The sequence below is a fragment of the Phoenix dactylifera genome, chromosome 3 (genome assembly GCF_051530095.1).
Source record: "Phoenix dactylifera cultivar Ajwa chromosome 3, Ajwa_hap1_PhDact_Kaust_v1.1, whole genome shotgun sequence".
NCBI lineage: Eukaryota > Viridiplantae > Streptophyta > Magnoliopsida > Arecales > Arecaceae > Phoenix > Phoenix dactylifera.
Genome location: NC_143192.1, coordinates 48,997,487 through 49,018,375, shown reverse-complemented (window position 1 = coordinate 49,018,375; position 20,889 = coordinate 48,997,487). Strand labels below are relative to the sequence as shown.

At 37.8% G+C, this 20,889-nt stretch overlaps 1 protein-coding gene across 3 annotated transcripts in view; it reads left to right on the top strand.

Annotated features, from left to right (window-relative positions):
* The first annotated feature begins 238 nt into the window (after positions 1 to 238).
* LOC103703579 (MraZ) overlaps positions 239 to 20,889 on the top strand; it is a 49,669-nt gene continuing 29,018 nt past the window's right edge. The window contains exons 1-8 of one of the 3 annotated variants that reach the window (XM_088718785.2): positions 239 to 435; positions 4,861 to 5,030; positions 5,118 to 5,907; positions 7,897 to 8,009; positions 9,960 to 10,168; positions 13,918 to 14,037; positions 16,792 to 16,920; positions 17,017 to 17,142. In XM_088718785.2, coding sequence (XP_088574911.1) covers positions 5,789 to 5,907; positions 7,897 to 8,009; positions 9,960 to 10,168; positions 13,918 to 14,037; positions 16,792 to 16,920; positions 17,017 to 17,142 — 816 coding nt within the window. In that variant the 5' untranslated portion in view covers positions 239 to 435; positions 4,861 to 5,030; positions 5,118 to 5,788. The remainder of the gene's footprint in view (positions 436 to 4,860; positions 5,031 to 5,117; positions 5,908 to 7,896; positions 8,010 to 9,959; positions 10,169 to 13,917; positions 14,038 to 16,791; positions 16,921 to 17,016; positions 17,143 to 20,889) is intronic. The other 2 variants (XM_039119414.3, XM_088718784.2) reach the window with 2 other exon arrangements.

Genomic DNA, 20,889 nt, shown 5'->3' with positions numbered 1-20,889 from the left:
TGAGACGTCCGCATACAAAATTCTATGCGAGAATTCATCTACCGTCAATAACTTGGGTCGTAACGACGTCGCTTTTCATGGATTACGACGGATGCGAGGGTAGGTGGCGCCACGTGCACAAGGGGGCGTAGAAGATTCTCGTACCGCATAGAATTTGTATGGGAACGTACGTAAGATGCAAGCCGTCTTGAAAGCGAAAGCGGGTCTCCAGCACAGCGAGCGCAGTCGGACTTGTCGAGACTTGGCGAGGATTATATAGAATGGAGAGAGAGAGAGAGAGGCGAAGAAAGATTGAAAAACGAGAAAAAGAAATCAAGAAAAGGGGTTGATAGAGTGAAAGGGGACTGAAAGGAGGCGACGAGAAGGCTGGGGGAATTTAGTAAAGGGGAGAATTCTAGGGTTTAGCTAGCATCTTTCGTGATCTGGGATCGAGAGGTAGTCCCTTTCTTGACGTTGTTTCGTCAATCAGTCTCGCTTTCTTGGTCGTTTCTGATCGTTAATTAAATGCAGATCACGTCGGTGTCCTGTGGTTTATGCCTGTTTTCGAATCTTTGATCGCATTTTCTTTTTTTCTTTTCTTTCCTTTGTTTCCGAGTTTCTTGTAACTAGATTTTTCCCATGATTCATGCCTGTTCTCGAATTTTTGATCGCATTTTTTTTCGTTTTTGAATTTCTCGAAACTAGTTTAGAGCTCTGCTACGATTTCCATGAAATCTTGAAATCTTGATGCGATTTGATCAATCTCTTGAAGTTTTGCTGTTTTGGTTGATTTAATCTTGATCTTGAGATTAATTGAAGAGGTCATCTCGTGCAGTGCGTGTTGTTCTTGAATTGAAGGTTTTAATGTAATCTATTAGTTCAGGTGTGACTGATATGATGGTCTGTGGAATATTATTTAGCGTCCTGATTGGTAGTTAATTAAGGAGATTTTAATTGAAGCGAGGCGTTTTCTTCATACCAATTTCAATTTTGATAATTAACTCGCGTTGCATGCTCCAATTTGATGTTTCTTGATGCAGTTGATATGCATCTGATTTTATCACGCTTGCTTAGTTGAAACTCTGTATATTTACTATGCAAGTCTCCAACTAAGATTAGGAAGAGAGGACCATAATTGCACAATGTTGCATAAGTTTATTTAACAAATTTTAGAGGGACTGCCAAATAAGTTAGTAATTGACAAAATCTATGTTGGTAGTTGGGCTGTGGCAAGAAGGGTCTTGGGATTTGTCTCCTATGTTGTTTTTTGAGAGCACCCACATAAGTTGAAAAAAAAATAGAGAAATAAGAAGACAAATTATCTAAGTTAATTTTTATGACAATGAACATAGTAAAATCAAATGGAAGATAAAAAAGAACTATATTTATCTCATGTAACTTCTATGATACTTGGGGTAATAAGAAGATAAGTTTGTGGAGTCCACTAGAAGAAGAAACAAGGGGCATTGACTTATAAGGCAAGGACTTAGGTGTTGTTACATGGAAACTAGTCTTAAATGAGACATACTTCACTAGCCTATTAAGGCAAACTGTAGTAATGTGAACCATTTAATTTCACATATTGCTTTTTTCTCGATTGTGCCTGACGAGTATAGTTCAGTATGGGCAGTACAAAGCGGCACGGACAGCTATACAATCTTGATTTTAAAAAGAAAATGAAACACATTAGTATTAACCACCCAACAAAGTTATGGAAAACAAGACAAAAGAGAATAGGAAAACCTTGGAACTTTAAAATCCCAGAATCTCCATCTGTTTTGCTTTTGCTTCATGTGGTGAAAGTTTTGATTTAGTTCCATATTGGATGGTTTAATAAGAGGTGGTGGAGGTTCGCTCATATATAGAAGGCCTCTTCTCTTCTCCAGAACAATAAAAGGATTGCATGCTATGCTTAGCTTTAGTCATGGGCTAGTACCGGATGTATTTTTCCATTCCATGCCATGCTGGTTGGATGCCCAACCATGAGCTAGTGCTCGTGGCAAATATTTTGGTTCCCTGTATTGGTCCATGCTAATGTGTGATGTAGTGCTGGTTCAGCATGCAATAGCATGACCATGTATGTGACAGCACAGGTTGGCATGAATTTTTACCATTCCCTGACCTTATGAGCACCATGCTATTGCATCATATGAATCAACATTGTACTGAGCTGTTCTTCTTTAAGCCAAGTCCATGGGAAGCTTCTCCGAGTGAGTGAAGAACTATGAGAAGGAGCTTTACACACACACTAAGAGTCTACCACGTGCTATGCATGTGCAAGGATTTCCTCCAAGGAGATAATCTAGCCCCAAATATAAAGTTAGACATATATTCTTTCCTATTTTCTTGATGCTTGTTGTTGATATTAAACTACTGTATTCCGGGTCCAGCAGGCATCGGATCCCAACTTTTAATTTTAAAGGCGTAGCATTGGAGTTTTTGAGTCCAACACGTGCTGGACTCTTAGTTACCTTCGCAATATATGGGAGACTCCAGAGTTCAACACATGTGTGCTGGACTCTGGGGCTTTCCCATTATATGTAGAAACATATGTCTGTGTGCGCGCGCGTATAAATGAAGAAGAAATAAAAGAAAAGGAAGACATGAAGAAGTAGAGGAAATAGGGTAAAATTTTGAGCTTGTCTTGGAGCAAAAAAGTATGTTTCACTATTTTTCTGACAGAAATGAATGCCATGGGTGCAGATGCTATTTTACAGGTATCTCATCAAGACATCAACCTTGATTAATATGTTTAGTAGAAGATAGATCCTACCCTTAACATATTCCCACATATTGCTCAAATTACTATTTAGTCACTATACTTCTAGATCTGCCCAACTTGTTGATTTTAATCAATGGAGAGACTATACTAGTAAGTAGCAAACTGGAAGCTAGTAATTCCTCCTCGTGGCAGAGTAGGATGTGACGTATTAATGACATTTAATAGATCCATTTGGACTCATTACTTAAATTTGTAGTTGCTTTATGTCTCATATGCAACATTCCTTTCTTGTAGTATTGGAGTTTTCAAGCCCCGCACGCAGGAGACTCCTAGTTACCTTCACGATATATGGGAGACTCCAGAGTCCAACATGTCTGCTGGACTCTGGGGCTTTCCCACAATATATAGAAATATGTATATCTATATATTAATGAAGAAGAAATAAAAGGAAAGGAAGACAGGAAGAAGTAGAGGAAATAGGGGAAGTTTTGAGCAAGATGTTGAGCAAAAAACTATGTTTCACTAATTTTTCTGATAGGAATGTATGCCATTGGCGTTTATGGACATCTCATCAACCTTGATTAATATGTTTAGTAGAAGAAAGATCCTAAGCTTAATGTATTTTAAGATGTGGAGCTTATTTTTGACCACATATTGCTCAAATTACTATTTACCGATCGTACATCTAGATTTGTCCCATTTGTTGATTTTATTGATGGAGAGACTTTAATATTAAGTACCAGACTGGGAAGCTAGTAATTTATCCTTGTGGCAGAGTGGGATTGTGCCTTATCAATGACATTTAATGGATGCTTTCAGGCCCCTTATTAAAATTTTTAATTGCTTTATGTCTCATTAGCAACATTCCTTTCTTTATGTTGTGATTCATGTGTTAATCTTGCAATTTGGCCTTCATGTACTTGATTGATGGCTGACTTCCCATCGGGCATGTCTGGTCACTCAAACACTTCAAGGTAAATGTAGGTGTTTCTTAGAGTTTAAGGTAAGCTGCAATTTTGCTCTATGATAGCGTGAGCTTATGCTTTGTAAGCAGTATGATAGATCTTCCTACATTCCAATCGGACTTAGGTTTCCTGGCATGTCTCTTTATTGCCAAAAATTGCTTGGCCAGTTTTGTGGTAGCATTTCATTAAGGGTTGGCAAACAAAATTGAATCTTTTAATGTTCTTAAACTGTGTCATATCATGTCTCCTCATAATGATATAGTTAAGACAAACTTTGTTGGTCAAGACAACCAAGGCATTTAGCCTAGTCTACTTCATTATGACAAGGGAAGTTCATGGTCAGATTGAGTAGATTGTTTTTGTCTCTCTCACTCTCAGTCTCTCTCGTCAATGCAAGTGTCTCTTCTTCTCTTTGTTCTTCCCCTTTCAGCTATTGTAGGTCCTCCTAACATCAATTCCGATATATATTGTGACATTTGCCCAATTCTACCTGTAGTTTTTGCTCCTTCTACAAGTATGTTATCAAATATTTGTAGTATTATGGATTTCTAGGATTGATTTCATCATACTAAGGGCATTTCACGGCTTTTTCATGATTTATTGTAAAAGATCTCGAGTCATAAAATCATCATCATATCATGAAATATTTTGGCCTTAGAAATAATTAAGGCTGATAATTAAGCTCATTATCAAATTTGCTATATAGGCAAGCAAAGTGACACATCAGTTAATGTTTTCTCAATCTATATTTATGTTATTGCATCATTCAACTTTTTTTTTTTTCCATTTTTAAGTTTCTGGTAAACATAACGTTATCATTTGTCTGTTGGAGTTATGAAGTATTATTCTTTGCTATCATTGATCACGTGTATTGTTGTAGCCATGGACCTAAAAGGCACAAAAAGTTTAGTATTCCTTTCTAAAATTAAATTTCTTCAAGGAATATGATTTCTTGATGGTGTTTCTGTAATAATGGTACCTTGAAGGAGATAGCACATTATACACTTGTAGATTGTGTGAAACTATGTTATATTCTTTTTTTGGATCATTCAAATTCTATCTGATTTATTATGATATATACCCAAGCTCTTTGATAATCAACAAATTATGCGTATATAGCATGCTGTTTCATTTGAGCTTGCTTCCTAGTTAACAATTCTTACAGAAGGTGACATGTACACTTTTCTCCAACAGTATCTTGAAGCAGAAGGCATAAGAACTTGTGCAAGTGTTGTGCTAAGGCCCAATCATTCAAACTATTCTCTATGCTTGGAAGCTATATTTTGCATTGACAAATGGGCAAAAGTAATATGTGAATGGCGACCAGAACTTATATGCATTTCTGTCGGCATGGTAGGGAGATGGTCAGTTTCCTGGAATGCCTTATATTTTTGTGAATGGTCATGCATTCAGTACTGAAGTTTGGTTCTTATGTTGGGATATTCATGCAGGACATTTATTCATATTCTTGCTTTTTCTTAGTCTTGATCATTGTGGTGTCAAGGGCTTAACTCCACAAAACTTTTCACGCGATTTTTTGCTTCTGAATGAGAAATATCATAGAAGCCTGGTTTATGATGATGGAAAGTCTTCCTGTTTAGCCTCTATAGAGAATTCGGGGTCTTGTGAGGACTTAAAAGGCGTTGGCTCGCTGGATGAAACATGCCTATTAAATTCAAGTTTGCATTTAGATGATGATCTTTGTATATTTGGAAAGGGAAATTTGGAGATTTCGCCTCATGTTTCAATCATATGCCCAGTTAAAGGCTGTTCAGTTACTGTTAATGTGTCAGGAAATATTAAAGTTGGTGCATATGCAGGGGTTTTTTCAGGTTCCATTTCTTTTGATGCTGCCAATATTACCTTAGACAACCATTCAACGATAAACACAACTTCTTTAGGTGGGTCACCACCTGCCCAGACAAGTGGCACCCCTATTGGCCATGATGGAGCTGGTGGAGGGCATGGGGGCCGTGGTGCTTCATGTATAAAAAGTAACAAGACAAATTGGGGTGGCGATGTCTATGCCTGGTCAAGTTTGTCTGAACCATGGAGTTATGGGAGCAAGGGAGGCAGCACATCAGCTGAAAAACAAAACGGAGGTGATGGTGGAGGCCGAATCATGCTAAAAGTCAAGGATTCACTGCAGGTGGATGGATATGTAAGTGCAGAAGGTGGTAATGGAGGTTATGAAGGAGGAGGTGGGTCTGGTGGAAGCATCATAGTCCATGCTTTAAAGCTGTGAGTTTCACTGTTACCATTTACTATATTTACCTCTTTTTTGATCTTTCACTGTTTGATTTACATACATAATTAGTTAAATACTTAAATGGGATCTGAATTACCGCTGAGTGCTGTGAATGTGGTTCCCTTCCAAGTTCCAATATAATATATCTTCAAGTGTTATTGAAAATATTTAAAGGCTAAGATGTTCTATTGCAATTTAGTATCATGAAATTGTAATCCTTAATTCACTATATGTACAGAGGTATCTCGAACCCCATTTTTGTCACTTGGGGAAAAAACCTTCTCCAAAATTGTTATATCTGTGTTACTGTTGATGAATATGTGCAAGGATTGATCATTTTAGCATGATATGCAAATTTCTGGCTAACAAAGGATAAATATTTTGTTTGTTCCTAGTCATCTGTCTAACCCATGTTGGAGCATTTTGCACACATTTGACAATCTAAAGTTGTTCATGTCATTGTTGATAGAGAGCATGATGCTTCCATAGTGTAATTGTTGAAGGAATCCAAATTGTCTCAGAAGTTTCTTCTAGATAAGTTTAAAGAGATTTCTGTAATCTCTTTTCATGCATTTTTGTATTTATTTTAGGTTATGCTTAATCGCACAGATATGCAACATAAACCAACTTGTTGCTGTTTTGAGTTTTACATTACTCGAGTCTTGATAGTCATGCTAATGTAAGAGCATGGTGGTTGCATCTATTTTCCTTCAAGATGGACATGAAAAGAAGAACAAGAGAGATGGTTGGTCAAGTGAAGAACAGAATTTTCTCCCCTTATGTTACGTATTATGTTTCCAATTTACTGGTTTATTTGTTGAAACAATTTGGCTTTCTTACTTATTTCTCTGTCCTTTTTTTAATTGACAACCTGTGTGCCTTTTAAAATGACAGAAATCTGGTTTTTTCTTGAGGGGAAAGCACATTGAGAGTGATTGGCACTTCTATAACTGCTTTATCTCTTAGATATGTTTTACCAAGCCAATTCATTGACATTGATGAAAACTTCATTATTATTATTTGCTATAATTATCTATTGAGTAAACCTTGAAAATTTTAGTGGCTTAGAGATGCCTATGTATTATTAAGTTTGTACAGAACTTTGCTTGCACACATTCACTTACATAACTGTAACTTGTTGAGGGGTGTAGTTGGTCCTCACTATTGTAATATTAGTTCTATCATGTTTCATCGAACACTTGCTTCCAAGATCGGCGGAACCGTCGCGAACCAGGCGGTTCCGGTCGTACCAAGCCGTCCTGGCTTCGAACCGGGACGGTTTCGGCAATAGAAACGAAACTTGTCGCCGAAGGGGGAGAATGAGAAGAAAAGAGAGGAAAAGAGAGAGCGAGCGAGGGAGGGAGGGAGAGGGAGAGGAATGAAGAGAGAGGGAGGTGGAGACCGGCCGATGGAGGACCATGTGGACGCCGGCGAGCCGCGCGGAGGAGGCTTCTCCGGGCTCTACAACCGGGTCCCCTATTTCGTTCAAAACAGGAGACCCGGCCACAGAGCCCTCATCCGCCCGGGTTGCCGGCCTCCGCCACCCTCCTTCTCTCTCTTTTTCTCTCTCCCTCTTCTCTCTCTCTCTTCCTTTTTCCTGTTTGTCCTCTCCCTCGCCTCCTCTACTGTGTCGGTACAGGCCCGGCACGGCACGACGCCGACCCGTACCGACCTATGCCGCCGGGCAACCGGTCCGGGCCCCGGCACAAGAGACACTGCTTGCTTCTATAGTTTCAATTACATATAGCCCTTTGTTTCTTTCCAAACCTTGCACGTAGATTACTATTGCTATCTCCTGCAGTCATAGCAATTATTCTGCACATAGATTGTTATTGTAATTCACTTTTTACTTGCTTTTAACTACATATTGTAAGCCTATTTGTGTGCTGTTAAAGTGATAATTTGGTACCTTGAAGATCTGATTTCAGAATACTTTTAAAAATGTTGATCAGTCTGATCTTTTTATTGTATTCCATGCTTAGAAAAGGAAATGGTACTATCAGTGCTTCTGGTGGGAGTGGATGGGGTGGAGGTGGTGGTGGGAGGATATCCCTGGAGTGCTACAGCATCCAAGATGTAAAGATCACAGCTCATGGTTTGTGCTGACCACTTGTCAGTGTTGAACACTTGTTTGATATAAGCATTGTTTTTTAAAATGATGATGCTTATTCTTTGTAAAAGCTATTGCAATATATCAAGGTTTTCATAGTTATGTGATGTTAGCTATGCAGTGAAATCAGTACCCATATTTTTGGACTCTCGGTTATCGGGCACGAAGTGGGCACTGTCTATAGATGAATTTCAAATTCTACGTAAATGTTCTTTTCTATATTTTACTGTTAATACCATGATAATCGCCCAGCACCAAATTTCGTTTTGTGGTCTTGTCAGCAATCAAACCCCCTCTTTGATTGTACTTATTTCTCCTTTGAGAAGCTGTAACAAAATACAGAGAATAGTATTCCTAGTCCTAACATAAACTATTGTCGCTCAGAGCATTGGTTTTTAAAATGATGATGCTTATTCTTTCTAAAAGCTATCACAATATCTCAGGGCAGATTAAGCCTGTGCCTTATGTTTATTTGTTTTTGCTCAATCCAAGGTTTTCATAGTTACATGATGTTAGCTATGCAGTGCAGTCAGTACACTTGTTCTTGGACTCTTGGTTATTTGGTAATGAAGTGGTACTATCTGTAGATGGATGCAAAATTCTACTTAAATGTTCTTTTCTATATTTTACTGTTAATGCTTGGATAACCGCCCAGCACCAAATTTCATTTTATGGCCTTCAGCAGTCAAACCCCTCTTTGATTGTACTTATTTCTCCTTTGATAGTATTCCTAATTTGGACCAGTGTCTCTTCAGAGCTGCCACAAAATTTAGACTGTTTTATTATTCATTGTTTTGTCGGATCTTGATAAAGATATTTTTTCAGATATTGAAAACCCATCTACCTTTTCTTTTATTGATTCAAAAATTTAATGGCAAAAGGAAGTAAAAAACTGTACTGAACAAGGTATATAAACTTACCATCAAAAGAATCCACGACTGTTATGCAACTTTCTATATCAACTAGCTGAATTGCTTCTGATGCATAACAAAACTACAAGAGCGGAATTAGTTAAATACATTATAAGTAACCCTCCTTTTCTCAGTAACTGGTATAAGTAAATAGCATGTAACATTTTTCTCATTTTGTTGGATTTTTTAAAATCCTTTTAAATCTAACTTTTTTTTTTTATTAACCAGTTGGCACTTTGTGATGTCAAGAAATAACTAGAATGCATAATTTTTTAATGTGAGATTCTTCCACATTTAGAGCGCCCGATTCTTTTACAGTTTTATCTTCTTTTCTGTGTTTTCCATTTATTTTTTCTAACTTATGTTGCTTTTTCTTGTGGAGTTTCACTCAATTTGTGAAAGTTTCCCATCTAATTTAGTCAGGGTATCATATGATTTAAACTTCCTGTAGACCTCTTAGATGCATATGATCTCTTTTTTATGAACTTAATGTTGTATTCTGTGACAACTGACAACACTAGTAAGTTTAGCTTGTTCCTCCGTTTCTGTTCTGTATTTTAGCTAATATTAGTTTGAGTGATATAGTATCTCAGCAGTGTTGGTAGATGATTATGTCATACCATAATCACACCTTCCATTTATCTTTTGCATGTGCTGTTTCTCACAATTGTATAAATAACAAAACAGTGGGGTAAAGTATCGAGACGTCCAATCAAGGTTCTCATGCTTAAATGGCCAAAGGCGGGAGGCCGTTAAAGGAGATAATAACTCCTGGGCCCCCAAAATGACAGCCTTATCCCAAAATTAAGTCTGAAGCGTCGAAACTTTGTTACTAATTTCCTTGATTTTCTTGCAAAATTTCTGTTTTTGGCATACAAGTGTATTTTTTTATTAAATTTGTAAGGTACTTATTGTCAGTGAAAACAATTTCGTCCTATCTCTTTCTGTACTTTATATTGTTTTTGGTTTCGCATGTTGAACTGTCTGTTCTCGTTTCACTACAATTATGCCTGTTTTGGATCAGGTGGGGAGAGCATTGGCTGCCCTGAGAATGCTGGTGCAGCTGGTACCGTTTATGATAGAACATTAGAGAGTCTGAGGGTCAGCAATGACAACTTTACAACTAATACAGAAACTCCATTGCTGGATTTCCCAACAACCACACTTTGGTCAAATGTTTATGTAGAGTGCAATGCAAAAGCTTTGGTTCCTTTGCTCTGGACACGAGTGCAGGTTATTAGATGTTGTCAGCTATCACCATTTTCTTTAGCTGCTGTTTATTTATTTCTTTTTATTTAATTATATAGTTGCTCATTCTATCTCATCACTATCATCTAAAATCTGCTGTAAGATATTGTTTGCTTTTCTAGGCATGCTTTTTCTCGTATGGAACTAATAGCTTCTTGTTAGGGCTCGGACCGATACGGTACGTGCTAAACCGGCCGGTACGGGTTGGTTCAGCATACCATGCCGTGAATTGAACCTAAGAGTTATCATTCTTTTCAAAAGACATGATGACAATTAGTAAAGAAAACTGTTATCGAGAAAGAAAGCCAACAAACAATGACCAAGACAAATGCTGATAGTCCAGAAACAGATTAATCTCAACCAGAAAGGAAATGCACCACCAGAAAATCAAGAGATTCACAAACTGAAAGAAACTAGAGAACAATCACACTTGAGTCTGCAAGAACTAGGCAATGCCACCACAACCAAAAAACCCAGAAACACCAGGAAAAACCGAGAGGAACAAAGGTGGAGATAACCTTATTCACGTGAAATTTTTTTGGTTCAGAGACCAAGCTCTGATACCATGTCAATTGTGCTGAATGCCCTTCATCGTGAGGGTTCATTTCATTAAATAGAAAGCTTTACATAGGTATTCTTGCCTAGAAAGCTGTACAGAGGTATTCTTGCCTTACTGTGCGCTATTCCAGCTAGCATATTTGTCTAAATGTGGCAAGCTTTGCACTACTCTAGCTGACATATCTGTCTAAATATGGCAAGCTATCTACGTTAGTTATGATACAACTATATGCAACTAAAACGCTGCATGTATATGGGTGTATTTGTGCAGCTATTATGTGTATGCGTTTGTACAAAACCCTAATGGGTTGGGCTAGTACAGACACTATCTCACTGACAGGTATGCCTCAGTATTGTCACGCCCCCAATTCGAGATCGGGAGCCGGAGGTCGCGACAACCATCGTACACTCATAGGGAACTCTCCCCACGAGCATGCAAGGTATCTCATCATGATATCATAATTAGGCAAAGAAAATAATTTAAATAATAACGTTCAAATTCTAATTAAATGACAAAATTAAAAGTCTTACCAAACCAATAATATCTCAAAATCTTGCATCAACTTTAAAACAAAAATTTAGTCTAAATAAAGATGTCAAAATCTTGTCTCTAATTACTCTTTCATGATAAATCTCCGAGTCGAGCTAATTCTTCATATCTGTAAAAATAGTAAGAAATTGTATAATGAGCTAGACAACTCAGTAAACATTAAACACTTTAGCTAGATAAATCAAACAATAAATTAAACAATTATTTTAAAAAATATGCATATGAATTTCACAAATTTAAAACTAAATCTAAATTTGCAGCATTATCGAACATTATGCATGCCAAATTCAATTTTCTCAATCCAAATGTCGTTCATTAATCAATTTTTTTTTCAAATCATTAAATTCAACTCGACAACCCAGAAGGATGATCACATCAAAGTGCCACTGTATAATCTCCAATGGCAGGGTATCGAAATGCCAATGTACAACTCCCACTGGCAGGGTATCGAAATGCCAACGTACAACTTCTACTGGTAGGGTATCGAAGTACCAATGTACAACCTTCATTGGCAAGGTATCAAAATATAATTTAGCTGTGAGTCCAAATTCATTTCAATTCAAAATTCTTTTTCTCAAAACATGTTCGACGTTCCAAATCGTAAGATGCAATATTGAAATCAAACATAATCCATATCAAAACCCATAGGTTCAACCGTTCACCCAAGAATCATGCAATATTCTAAGGCATATATAATAATAAAACACCATGCATCAAATTCATAAATAAAAAATAATTCAATTTAAAAAATATTAATAATTTGTCGATAAATCTAGAAAAAGGTTTACATTACTTACCTTACGAATACAATCCAACTAATAGATCTAATTAATCCCGAAAATTCTTCTCAAAGCCTAATATTCCAAAATTATACTTTTCATAAGATTTTCATCATAATTATTTTAAAAATAAAAATTCTAAATTTCAACATTCTCATAGAGTGACCAAGTAGGAGTGTCCGACATCCGGATTGGTCCAATCAAGGTGATTTCATCGAATCATATTCGGACTAGGGCATAGATGCTTCAACAAATATCAGAGCGATCAAATCTAACAGTGTTTGGCAAGAGTCAGGATGGGGGCTGACACGCTGACCGACGACTCTGGATCAGGACCCTTCAAATTTTCTAGCACTTTTTTTTTTCCAAATTTTGTGCTTGAATCTCAAAACATGCATCTAGAAAGTTGATGAAAAACTAGTCTTGGATCCCTTTTTCGGGCAACCAAGCATTACCATAATAGGTGCTGGAAAATATAAACTATCAAAATTATTGGTAAATGGGTAGTATCTATGGTTACTACCGTTCAGAATTGGACAACAACAGAATTTCTGTCTATACCAGCACTATAATATCACATGGTAAATGTCTCTTCAATTCTATTTCATTCATGAGAATGAGAAGATCAATTCTTTCAGGGGAAACCAAGATTATTTCAAGTCATTAGGTTCACTCTCCACTTGTGTTGTTAAAAGTGGCAGCCTAGGCGCCCAATTTGGCCAAGCTGCCTAGGCCAAGCCCATGGAGAGGGAAGTGAAGTCTACTGCCAACCCAGTAGTAGCCAATGGGCTGATCGATATCTAGCAAAAACTCAGCCAACAGTGACAAGCAGTGGCGACGACTTCCATGTCTTCTTCATCTGGCCATTGTTCCAGTTGCTTTTCTTAATTTTCCGCTTTGGTCTACTTGCTAGCCTCCAGTCTGCTTGTCTCCTTTTGTTTCTTCCTTGGTGCTGGTTGCCTAACTATGTCTTACAACTTACTAGATGCTACAATGGCAGCAATGCTGTTGCTGGCTCACTCCTTTCCTTCTAGATTTTGTTCTTTGGAATTTTTTGTGCGAAAAGTAGGTTCATGGTCCCATAAATGATAAAAAAAGAGTATATATAATATATATCACATGTTTGTTTATGCATACGATTAAAAGTATGCATGATAAATGCTTGGAGAGCTTTTCTTCCTAGGCAGCCTCCTAAGCGCCTAGGTCCTTGCCTAGGCTATACAAGGGGTTTATCGCCTGGCCTCACCTAGGCGATATGACAACCTTGCCCCACTGCTATGGTTGATGTCCCATGAAAGTGCCTTCAAGGGCTATGTTGTCGGAATTGGGAATGTATCAAGTCTACACCATGTTGTAGCAATGTGGAGATTTTTTTCATCAATCAAGCAACATTTAGATGAATTGTTACAAAAAATTACAATTTCTTTCTGTTGGTTTAATTGGTAACACATACTTCTCATTTGGTTTTGAGTGTTGCTTAATTGTTATGTTGTTAATTATGGTCGTACGATATCATTAGACAAGTTGTTCTTCTTGGGGTCTTTTCTCTTTGTAATACACTGATTACACTCTTTTATGCTTTTGATGTTTTATTACTAAACTAGTTAATCCCCCACTTTGAAAATTGATGAGTATGTTTCTGTTTCTTATGGGTTTAAGTTTCAAAAAAAAATTACTTGCACAAAGGCATATCCTTACGTAATCTTTTTAACCTTGCTGATGAGTGAAAATAAAATATGGATGGCTTTTTTTTTTTTTCTTTCTGCACTACCCTTATGCTAACTTCCCAAAAATTTTAGCTGAATTATCTGGTTTGTTCTCTCTCTTTCTTTTCTTTTTCCTTACAGGTGAGAGGCCAAATCAGACTACTAGATGGGGGCAGTATCTGCTTTGGATTGTCTGACTATCCAGTTTCGGAATTTGAGCTGGTTGCTGAGGAACTTCTCATTAGTGATTCTGTTATAAAGGCAAGTAGTTTCAAGTATTTAGCATAATCTAGGCAGACTTGACATCTACTCATCCTATTCTTATTACTCAATAAATTTCCAAATATGGTATTTTATTGCTCTGTTCTCATATCTTCATTCTATGTCCTGTTCAATGTTATTTTAATTTATGCGAATGTACATAAGCACTTCTTTTTAGATAGCTCTACTTTCAAATATACAAAAATATGCTAAGTAGCATATATTCCACTTTTGTATCTTCCATACCCACGAAATTGGCTTTGGATTGCCTGACTGAAAATTTCATCATAAGCAAGGTTTGTTGAACCAATACTCGACGGTGTATCAATTGGCAATTGGTTCGGTACGGTACGGGTTTGTATTGTGCTGTTTCGGGGTATACCAATATAGGAAGAGCTAGAGAGGGAGGGGAGAGGGTGAAAAGGAGAGAGGAAGAGAGAGAGAGAGAGAGAGAGAGAGAGAGAGAGAGAGAGGGAGCAAGGGAGGGAGAAATGATTGGCAAGCCCTAACCCTAATCCGAGTGCGCGAGCGTGTGTGTGTGCGTGAGAGAGAGAGAGGGAGGGAGGGAGCGGGAGGGCTGCCTTAGCAAACCCTAACCCTAAGCTGAGCTCGCACGCGACAAGGAGAGAGGGAGGGGAAGGGACCTACTATTGGCGCAGGGTGATGTTTCTCTAGCGAACGAATAGTGAGCAGTAACCAGCCGAACTGAATTTATAGATGGAACCATGCCGGTCCTTGACCAGTCCGGTTCAGTACGTCCTGAGCTGGCCGATTTGGCATGGTTTGGCGAACCCTAATCATAAGTGTTAAACTGTTGAAACATGGAGACTGGCTATTGATGAAGCAATAGTGGGATGAGCTGCCCCCTCCTCTCTCTCTTATTTTTTTTGTGTGTGTGGCGGGGCGGGGGGGGGGGGGGTGTTTAGTTAGCCTTTAGGCAACAAACTTATGGATACAAAAAAAAAGAGGGGGACATTAAGGGAAGAGTCGAGGTTCAGTGTTTGGTGATGCTTTATCAGCGTGTCTTAGGTGGTGTTGTTTTAGGAAACTCAAGAGAGAGAAGGTATAGCATGGATGGCCTCAAGAGTAGTCAATCATCTGTAGTGGTGCACCAATTTTAGGCAAAAGATGATATGTGGCACTCCATGCATTTGAAAGTGGTGCTTCACTACTTCAGATTGGTTATAGCTCCTAAGAACTCTCAAGTTTCATCCATGGTGGAGATACATATGGTGGGAATCGTTGGTCAGATAAGGTTTCTACCATAATGGGCTGTAAATTGACTACTTTTTGCTTGTAATATTTGCACCTACCAGTTTTTTTCTTTTTAAAAAGGTTGATGATGTATGGTGTTCGGTGGTTGACTTGTTTGGGAATAGAAATTGTGGTGTGAATTTGCTCCTTATAGTGGAGTTTTTTTTCTATTATTCAGATTTTACTTTTCTATGCTTAAAGCTTCTAAAATCTGAGTGATTCTTGCGAGGTTCTTCCTACTCATAAAAGTTAATCATGGTTTTAGAAGCTGGGCTAATTCTAGATTGTCTTGCAATATGCATCTTGGTCCACATGACCTAAGAATAATTAATATTTAGATGCAGCATTGTATACCAACTACTACAAATCTTGTATCCTTTTTCTTGCTCCAAATCCGACGATAGGCTTAGAAGAACAGTCATTATTCCAAATATGTCGCCCTAATTGTGGTGTGCATATAACCCATGATGTGGATCATGCTCATATTTTATGGTACATAATTTACAAATGTTATGCAGTCTTCAAGACCTCTGTAACTGTACCGGATACTGGTTGTAATTTTGGTTATTTTACATTATTTGGAGGCTTTGTGTTCTAAGCTTGCCAAGGGTTCACATATATCAGATGACTGCAACCATATGAGGCAAGCTGAAAAAATAATTTCTTTCTATATCTTGAACAAGTAATGAGAATATAATGGCCATGATCTTTCTATAGAAGAACTTAGATCAAGACAAGAAATATGACAGCCATGCTGTATGAAGCATCACCTGATCCAGTTTTGACTAATTTCTTAGCTGCATACCACCTTTATGTTTCAATCCTTCTGGTTTGCAAGGATTCTATATTATAGGAAGTAATGGATTTCTAACAGTATCTAATCCAGGCTCAAGATTCTAAGAAAGATTCAAAGCAAGATTCATGCCACACATTTCCTTTATATCTTATCGTTATGTTGTAGAATTTGGATTATATCAGCCACACATAGAATTTAGTCTTTTCTTTTCCACATGCATTTGCCAATTCATTTTTGAGTTGATGCTTTTAACAAGTCTCTAGGACATTTGAACCTTTCTTCTAGACTTCTGAAAGTGCAGTTTATAATGAACAGAGTGAGTCAGCAATCTGGATGCCACAAGATGTATTTTTGACATCAAGCATAAATATATTGCTAATGTTGTGTAAACATTTAAGCGGCTTTCCATGTATCTGTGCATTTCGCTTTACATAAATATCACAATCTTCTTTTCTTATCAGTTGAGTCAATAGAAATGTCAGTCTATGGACCTAGAAACATTTGTCACTTATTACTGCTATCCCAAGTCTTTTTGACTATCTCTTGTTGTAAATGTTTTGAAATTTGTTGGGAATTACTTTTGTAATTTTAGATGTTAATATGGTGTATTGGTGTTCCAACTGTATTGTTGGTATCCAATACACACCACTTTAATAGGAAAATGGCTATTTATTTGCTCTCTAAGTTCTCCTCTGTGTTTGAAGGTTTATGGTGCCTTTAGAATGTATGTCAAAATGTTGCTCATGTGGGACTCAAAAATTCAGATAGATGGTGGTGGCAATAATGATGTCAGTACATCTATGCTTGAAGTTAGAAATTTAGTTATTCTCAGGGTATGGTAATTTGAACATGGTTCTTTAATGTTACTAACCTAGAAAGTCACTGTTTTGAATCCTAAATTATGAAGTAACCATTCTGTATTATGGCAGCATAATTCTGTCATTTCTTCAAATGCCGACTTGGGTGTTTATGGTCAAGGACTTCTCAAGTTGTCTGGTCATGGTGATGGAATCAAAGCTCAGCGACTTTTCCTGTCACTATTTTATAACATTGAAGTAAGATCTATGTGTTTGATTGTTGCTTTTTTTTTGTTGTCATAATTTTGAAATTAATATGTTGCTTGCCTAGAGAAATTGTGCTCTTGCTTTTTTTTATATAATTAATTTGTGTTCTAATTTCATGGTAATACCATTCAACATTCACTCGAACTGAAGTGCAAACACTATCAAACAATGGAATCACCCACATGTAGTAATGCTATAACTGTGAAGTAAATAAACATGCAAGAGAAAAATGTGAAGAACCATTCTACAAATATAATAAAGGGTACATAATTGGTATATTAGTTATCTTATGTTATTTTGACTGCAGGTATCATGAATATATTAACCATTTGGGAAAATATTACTTGTACAGATAAATATGCTGATGGGTTTGCATTAGTTCATCCACTAATTAATCCAAATATGCATGTTAATGTATGTTAGTTGCTTTACATTGAGTTTAGGACATGAAAGATCCCACTTAGATTTCAGGTTATATGCGAGCATCTGCATGTCCACTTATCAGATTACTACATTAGGTTTGACTGACCTCATCTAGTCTTTGGAGGTTCTTGTGATATTAAATTCCTTCATTTTAATCTCCCTTCTTTAGTTCGTTTATATTGTTGACATGATGATAAAGTTTGTCATCTTCCCATTACTTGCTTTCATTGTTCAGTGGGCATGCTATCCAAAATATGTATTCCTATAATGCCTCCATTCAAAAGTTTAGTTGACAATTTGATTAGAAAATTCAAACCTCCTACTGGGAAGATAAGCCTGATTCCAAGGTCTGCCTTAATCTAGATATATTTAGTTTTATTCCAAAATCATGTAATTAAATAACTTTATTGAATTACCAGGAACGTTATTTTTTCAAAACTAATTCTCATAAATAGTTGAACCGTGGCTAAGTACTTGATTGCTTTTTCAAGATGCAACATGGAAGCTAGTCCTGACCGGATTATTTCATAGTCCATAGCGTGCTGAAGCTGTGAATCCCATATTGTGACCTAACGTATCACTACCTTCAGCAAACTGCTGAATGAACAATCAGTCTAACACGTATGCAAGTGGACTCCACTAATAATGAAGTAATAACAAAACTGCATCTTTTATTTTGATCTTTCCTTTTTGGTACAATGAAGGGGCTATAACCCAAACTAGTGTCTATACTGTATTACACCACATCAGTCTAAAAGCAAAATAGAGGCAAAATCTGTAGGAACATGAGATATATCATCCATTGTAAAGCCACCAGCCAGTGCTTTGGTTGCTGTCCAATCCGCTGCCTGATTTCCCTCCCTGTAAATATGGGAGACCTGGAAAACAAAAAGAAGACATTGCCATTGCCATATATCTGGCAACAGAGGGTTAACTTCATAAATTAGTTTAGTACCTGCTGAAATCCAAGATATAACAGAAGCTGAGTCCCCTTCAACCCACATCTGTGATGGGTGAAAGTTAAATATAGCACACTTAATACCATCCCATGCAGCAGCAAGTTCAGCATAAGATTATTGAAGTATAAGATAATGTCCTTCCAGCAGCCCATAAGAGACAGCCATTGTGATCTCTGATTACATATCCAGCTGCAGCCTGTCTTTTTTACTGCCGCATGCCCGCATCAAAATTGATTTTCAATGCACCCACGGGAAGGGGCATCCATCGGACTAATTTTAAGGTTAACCGACCATGCGGTCGTTCATTAAGGATGCTCCAGTTCCCAGAATGTATATAACATGAAGCATTCCTTTGGTCCATATTAAAGTTCAAAATATAATAGAATGCCAATCTGAAAGCCTGGATAGGGGTAATAAAAGTGGACTGAAATAGTCTCAGACTCCTTGCAAACCATAGCTGCCAGGCAACCACTGCCATTAAAGATGTCACCCTCCTCTCTGCCTGGGCACTTGCTGAGTAAGACAGCAAGTCCGGTAAAGAGTGAGGATAAATCCCATGGCCTAATGAATGGAATGCCTGCCAGCATTGTTGTGCAAATGAACATTTCACCATAACATGTTCACAATCTTCTAATTGAACATGACATAAATCCCACATCAAGGAATCATCATCGACAATACCTCTACTGTGCAGTAACTGCTTTCAAGGTGGTTCCAACAATACCAGTTTCCAACAAAAAGTCTTAACCCGCATTGGAACCTGTAATTGCCAAATCCTTTTAAATGAGTGAGATGAATATGGCCTGGATGGCCAAATGGTTGTAGCTGCCTGTAGATTTGCCTTGTAGGAACCCGCTGGGTAAGTGTGGAACTCCATACTAGTTATTCCAGCCAGCAACCAACTGAAATAGGAATAGTGTTAATATGATTTATCAGTTCGGCTGAAAAAATCGATCATAGTCTGTCTGTAGTCTTGTTTTCATTAAGAAGATCAGCAACACTGCTATTGGTGAGATCCTCCTCCATATTAATGTAAGTCGGCCAGAGATCAAATGGAAGAATGGCACACCATGGGTCCTGCATCAGTTGAATATGGGAAGCAAATGAAAGAACTTTGAATATAAGGGGCAGAGGCTACTATTTTTTCTCCAGATTGAAGAGAATTTCCTTGGCTGAATATAGTTGAACCACTGACCCTGAAAATTATATTTAGCAGCTACAACTTTTGCCCATCGAGATGCGGGTTAAGTATCAAATTGGCTGCAAGCTTGCGCATAAACGCTTGTTGCCTTCTTTGAAGAGCATGAATGCATAATCCACCTATAATTTTAGGAGAACAAACCACCTCCCAAGATAATAGACGCACTCCTCTTCTTTCTGTTGGATGGCCCCAAAGAAAAGCTTTAAACGGCCTTTCAAGGCATTTGTTTACTGAAGTGGGGATGTATACTGCAGCCATAGAATATAGAGGCAGTGAATTTAAAACAGAATGAAGCAAGGTTGAATGACAGAGCCTTCCATTGCCATCCTTGTATTCTCCCAGCAAGTCTTTCCATGAGGTTAATTAAATCATGAGGTGATAGCTGTTTTCCTGTTAATGGGATGCTAAGGTATTGCCAGACACCTTCCTTGATTGGATAGGGTAAGATATGGCAGATCTGAGCTTTAATGGAGTGAGGAGTCAAAGGGCTGAACTTTAGATAAGATTTAGTGACATTTATAGCTTGATTGGAGATTATGCATGTCACAACTCAGGACCTCACCCAAAATGGCTATCCGGAAAGTATTATTTGGGTTCCTTGATCCTGTATAAGTACCTAAGATCTATCCAGCGAATAACCGATGTGAAACTAAACACACGCCCGCACGGGTCCTCACATACTCCCCTTGTTTAAGCCCTAACGTCCTCGTCAGGCTGAGGGTTCAAATTCATTCAAATCTAATCACAAACACCACGATCGGTTCGTGGTCAGTCCCAATGGATCCGTGCTACAGTGTCCCCTAGTCCATATAGGTTATGGGCCGGGCCCGCTCTGATACCATTTGTCACAATTCAGGACTCATCTAAAAAGGCTAGCCAGAAGTATTATTTGGGTTTCTTGATCCTGTATAAGTACCCAAGATCTATCCAGCGAATAACCGATGTGGGACTAAACACACACCCGCACGGGTCCTCACAGTGCAATATAGCTTCAGCAATATTTTTAAACACACAGTATCCCTTATGGTTGTTCTCAAGATAATGAGGTAATCATCAGCAAGTAATATGTGTGATATAGAATATGATGCCCTGCTTGGTCTGAAACCTTGCAAGGCATTTGCTTCTACTGCAAGCTGCATCAAACTAGTTAAAGTT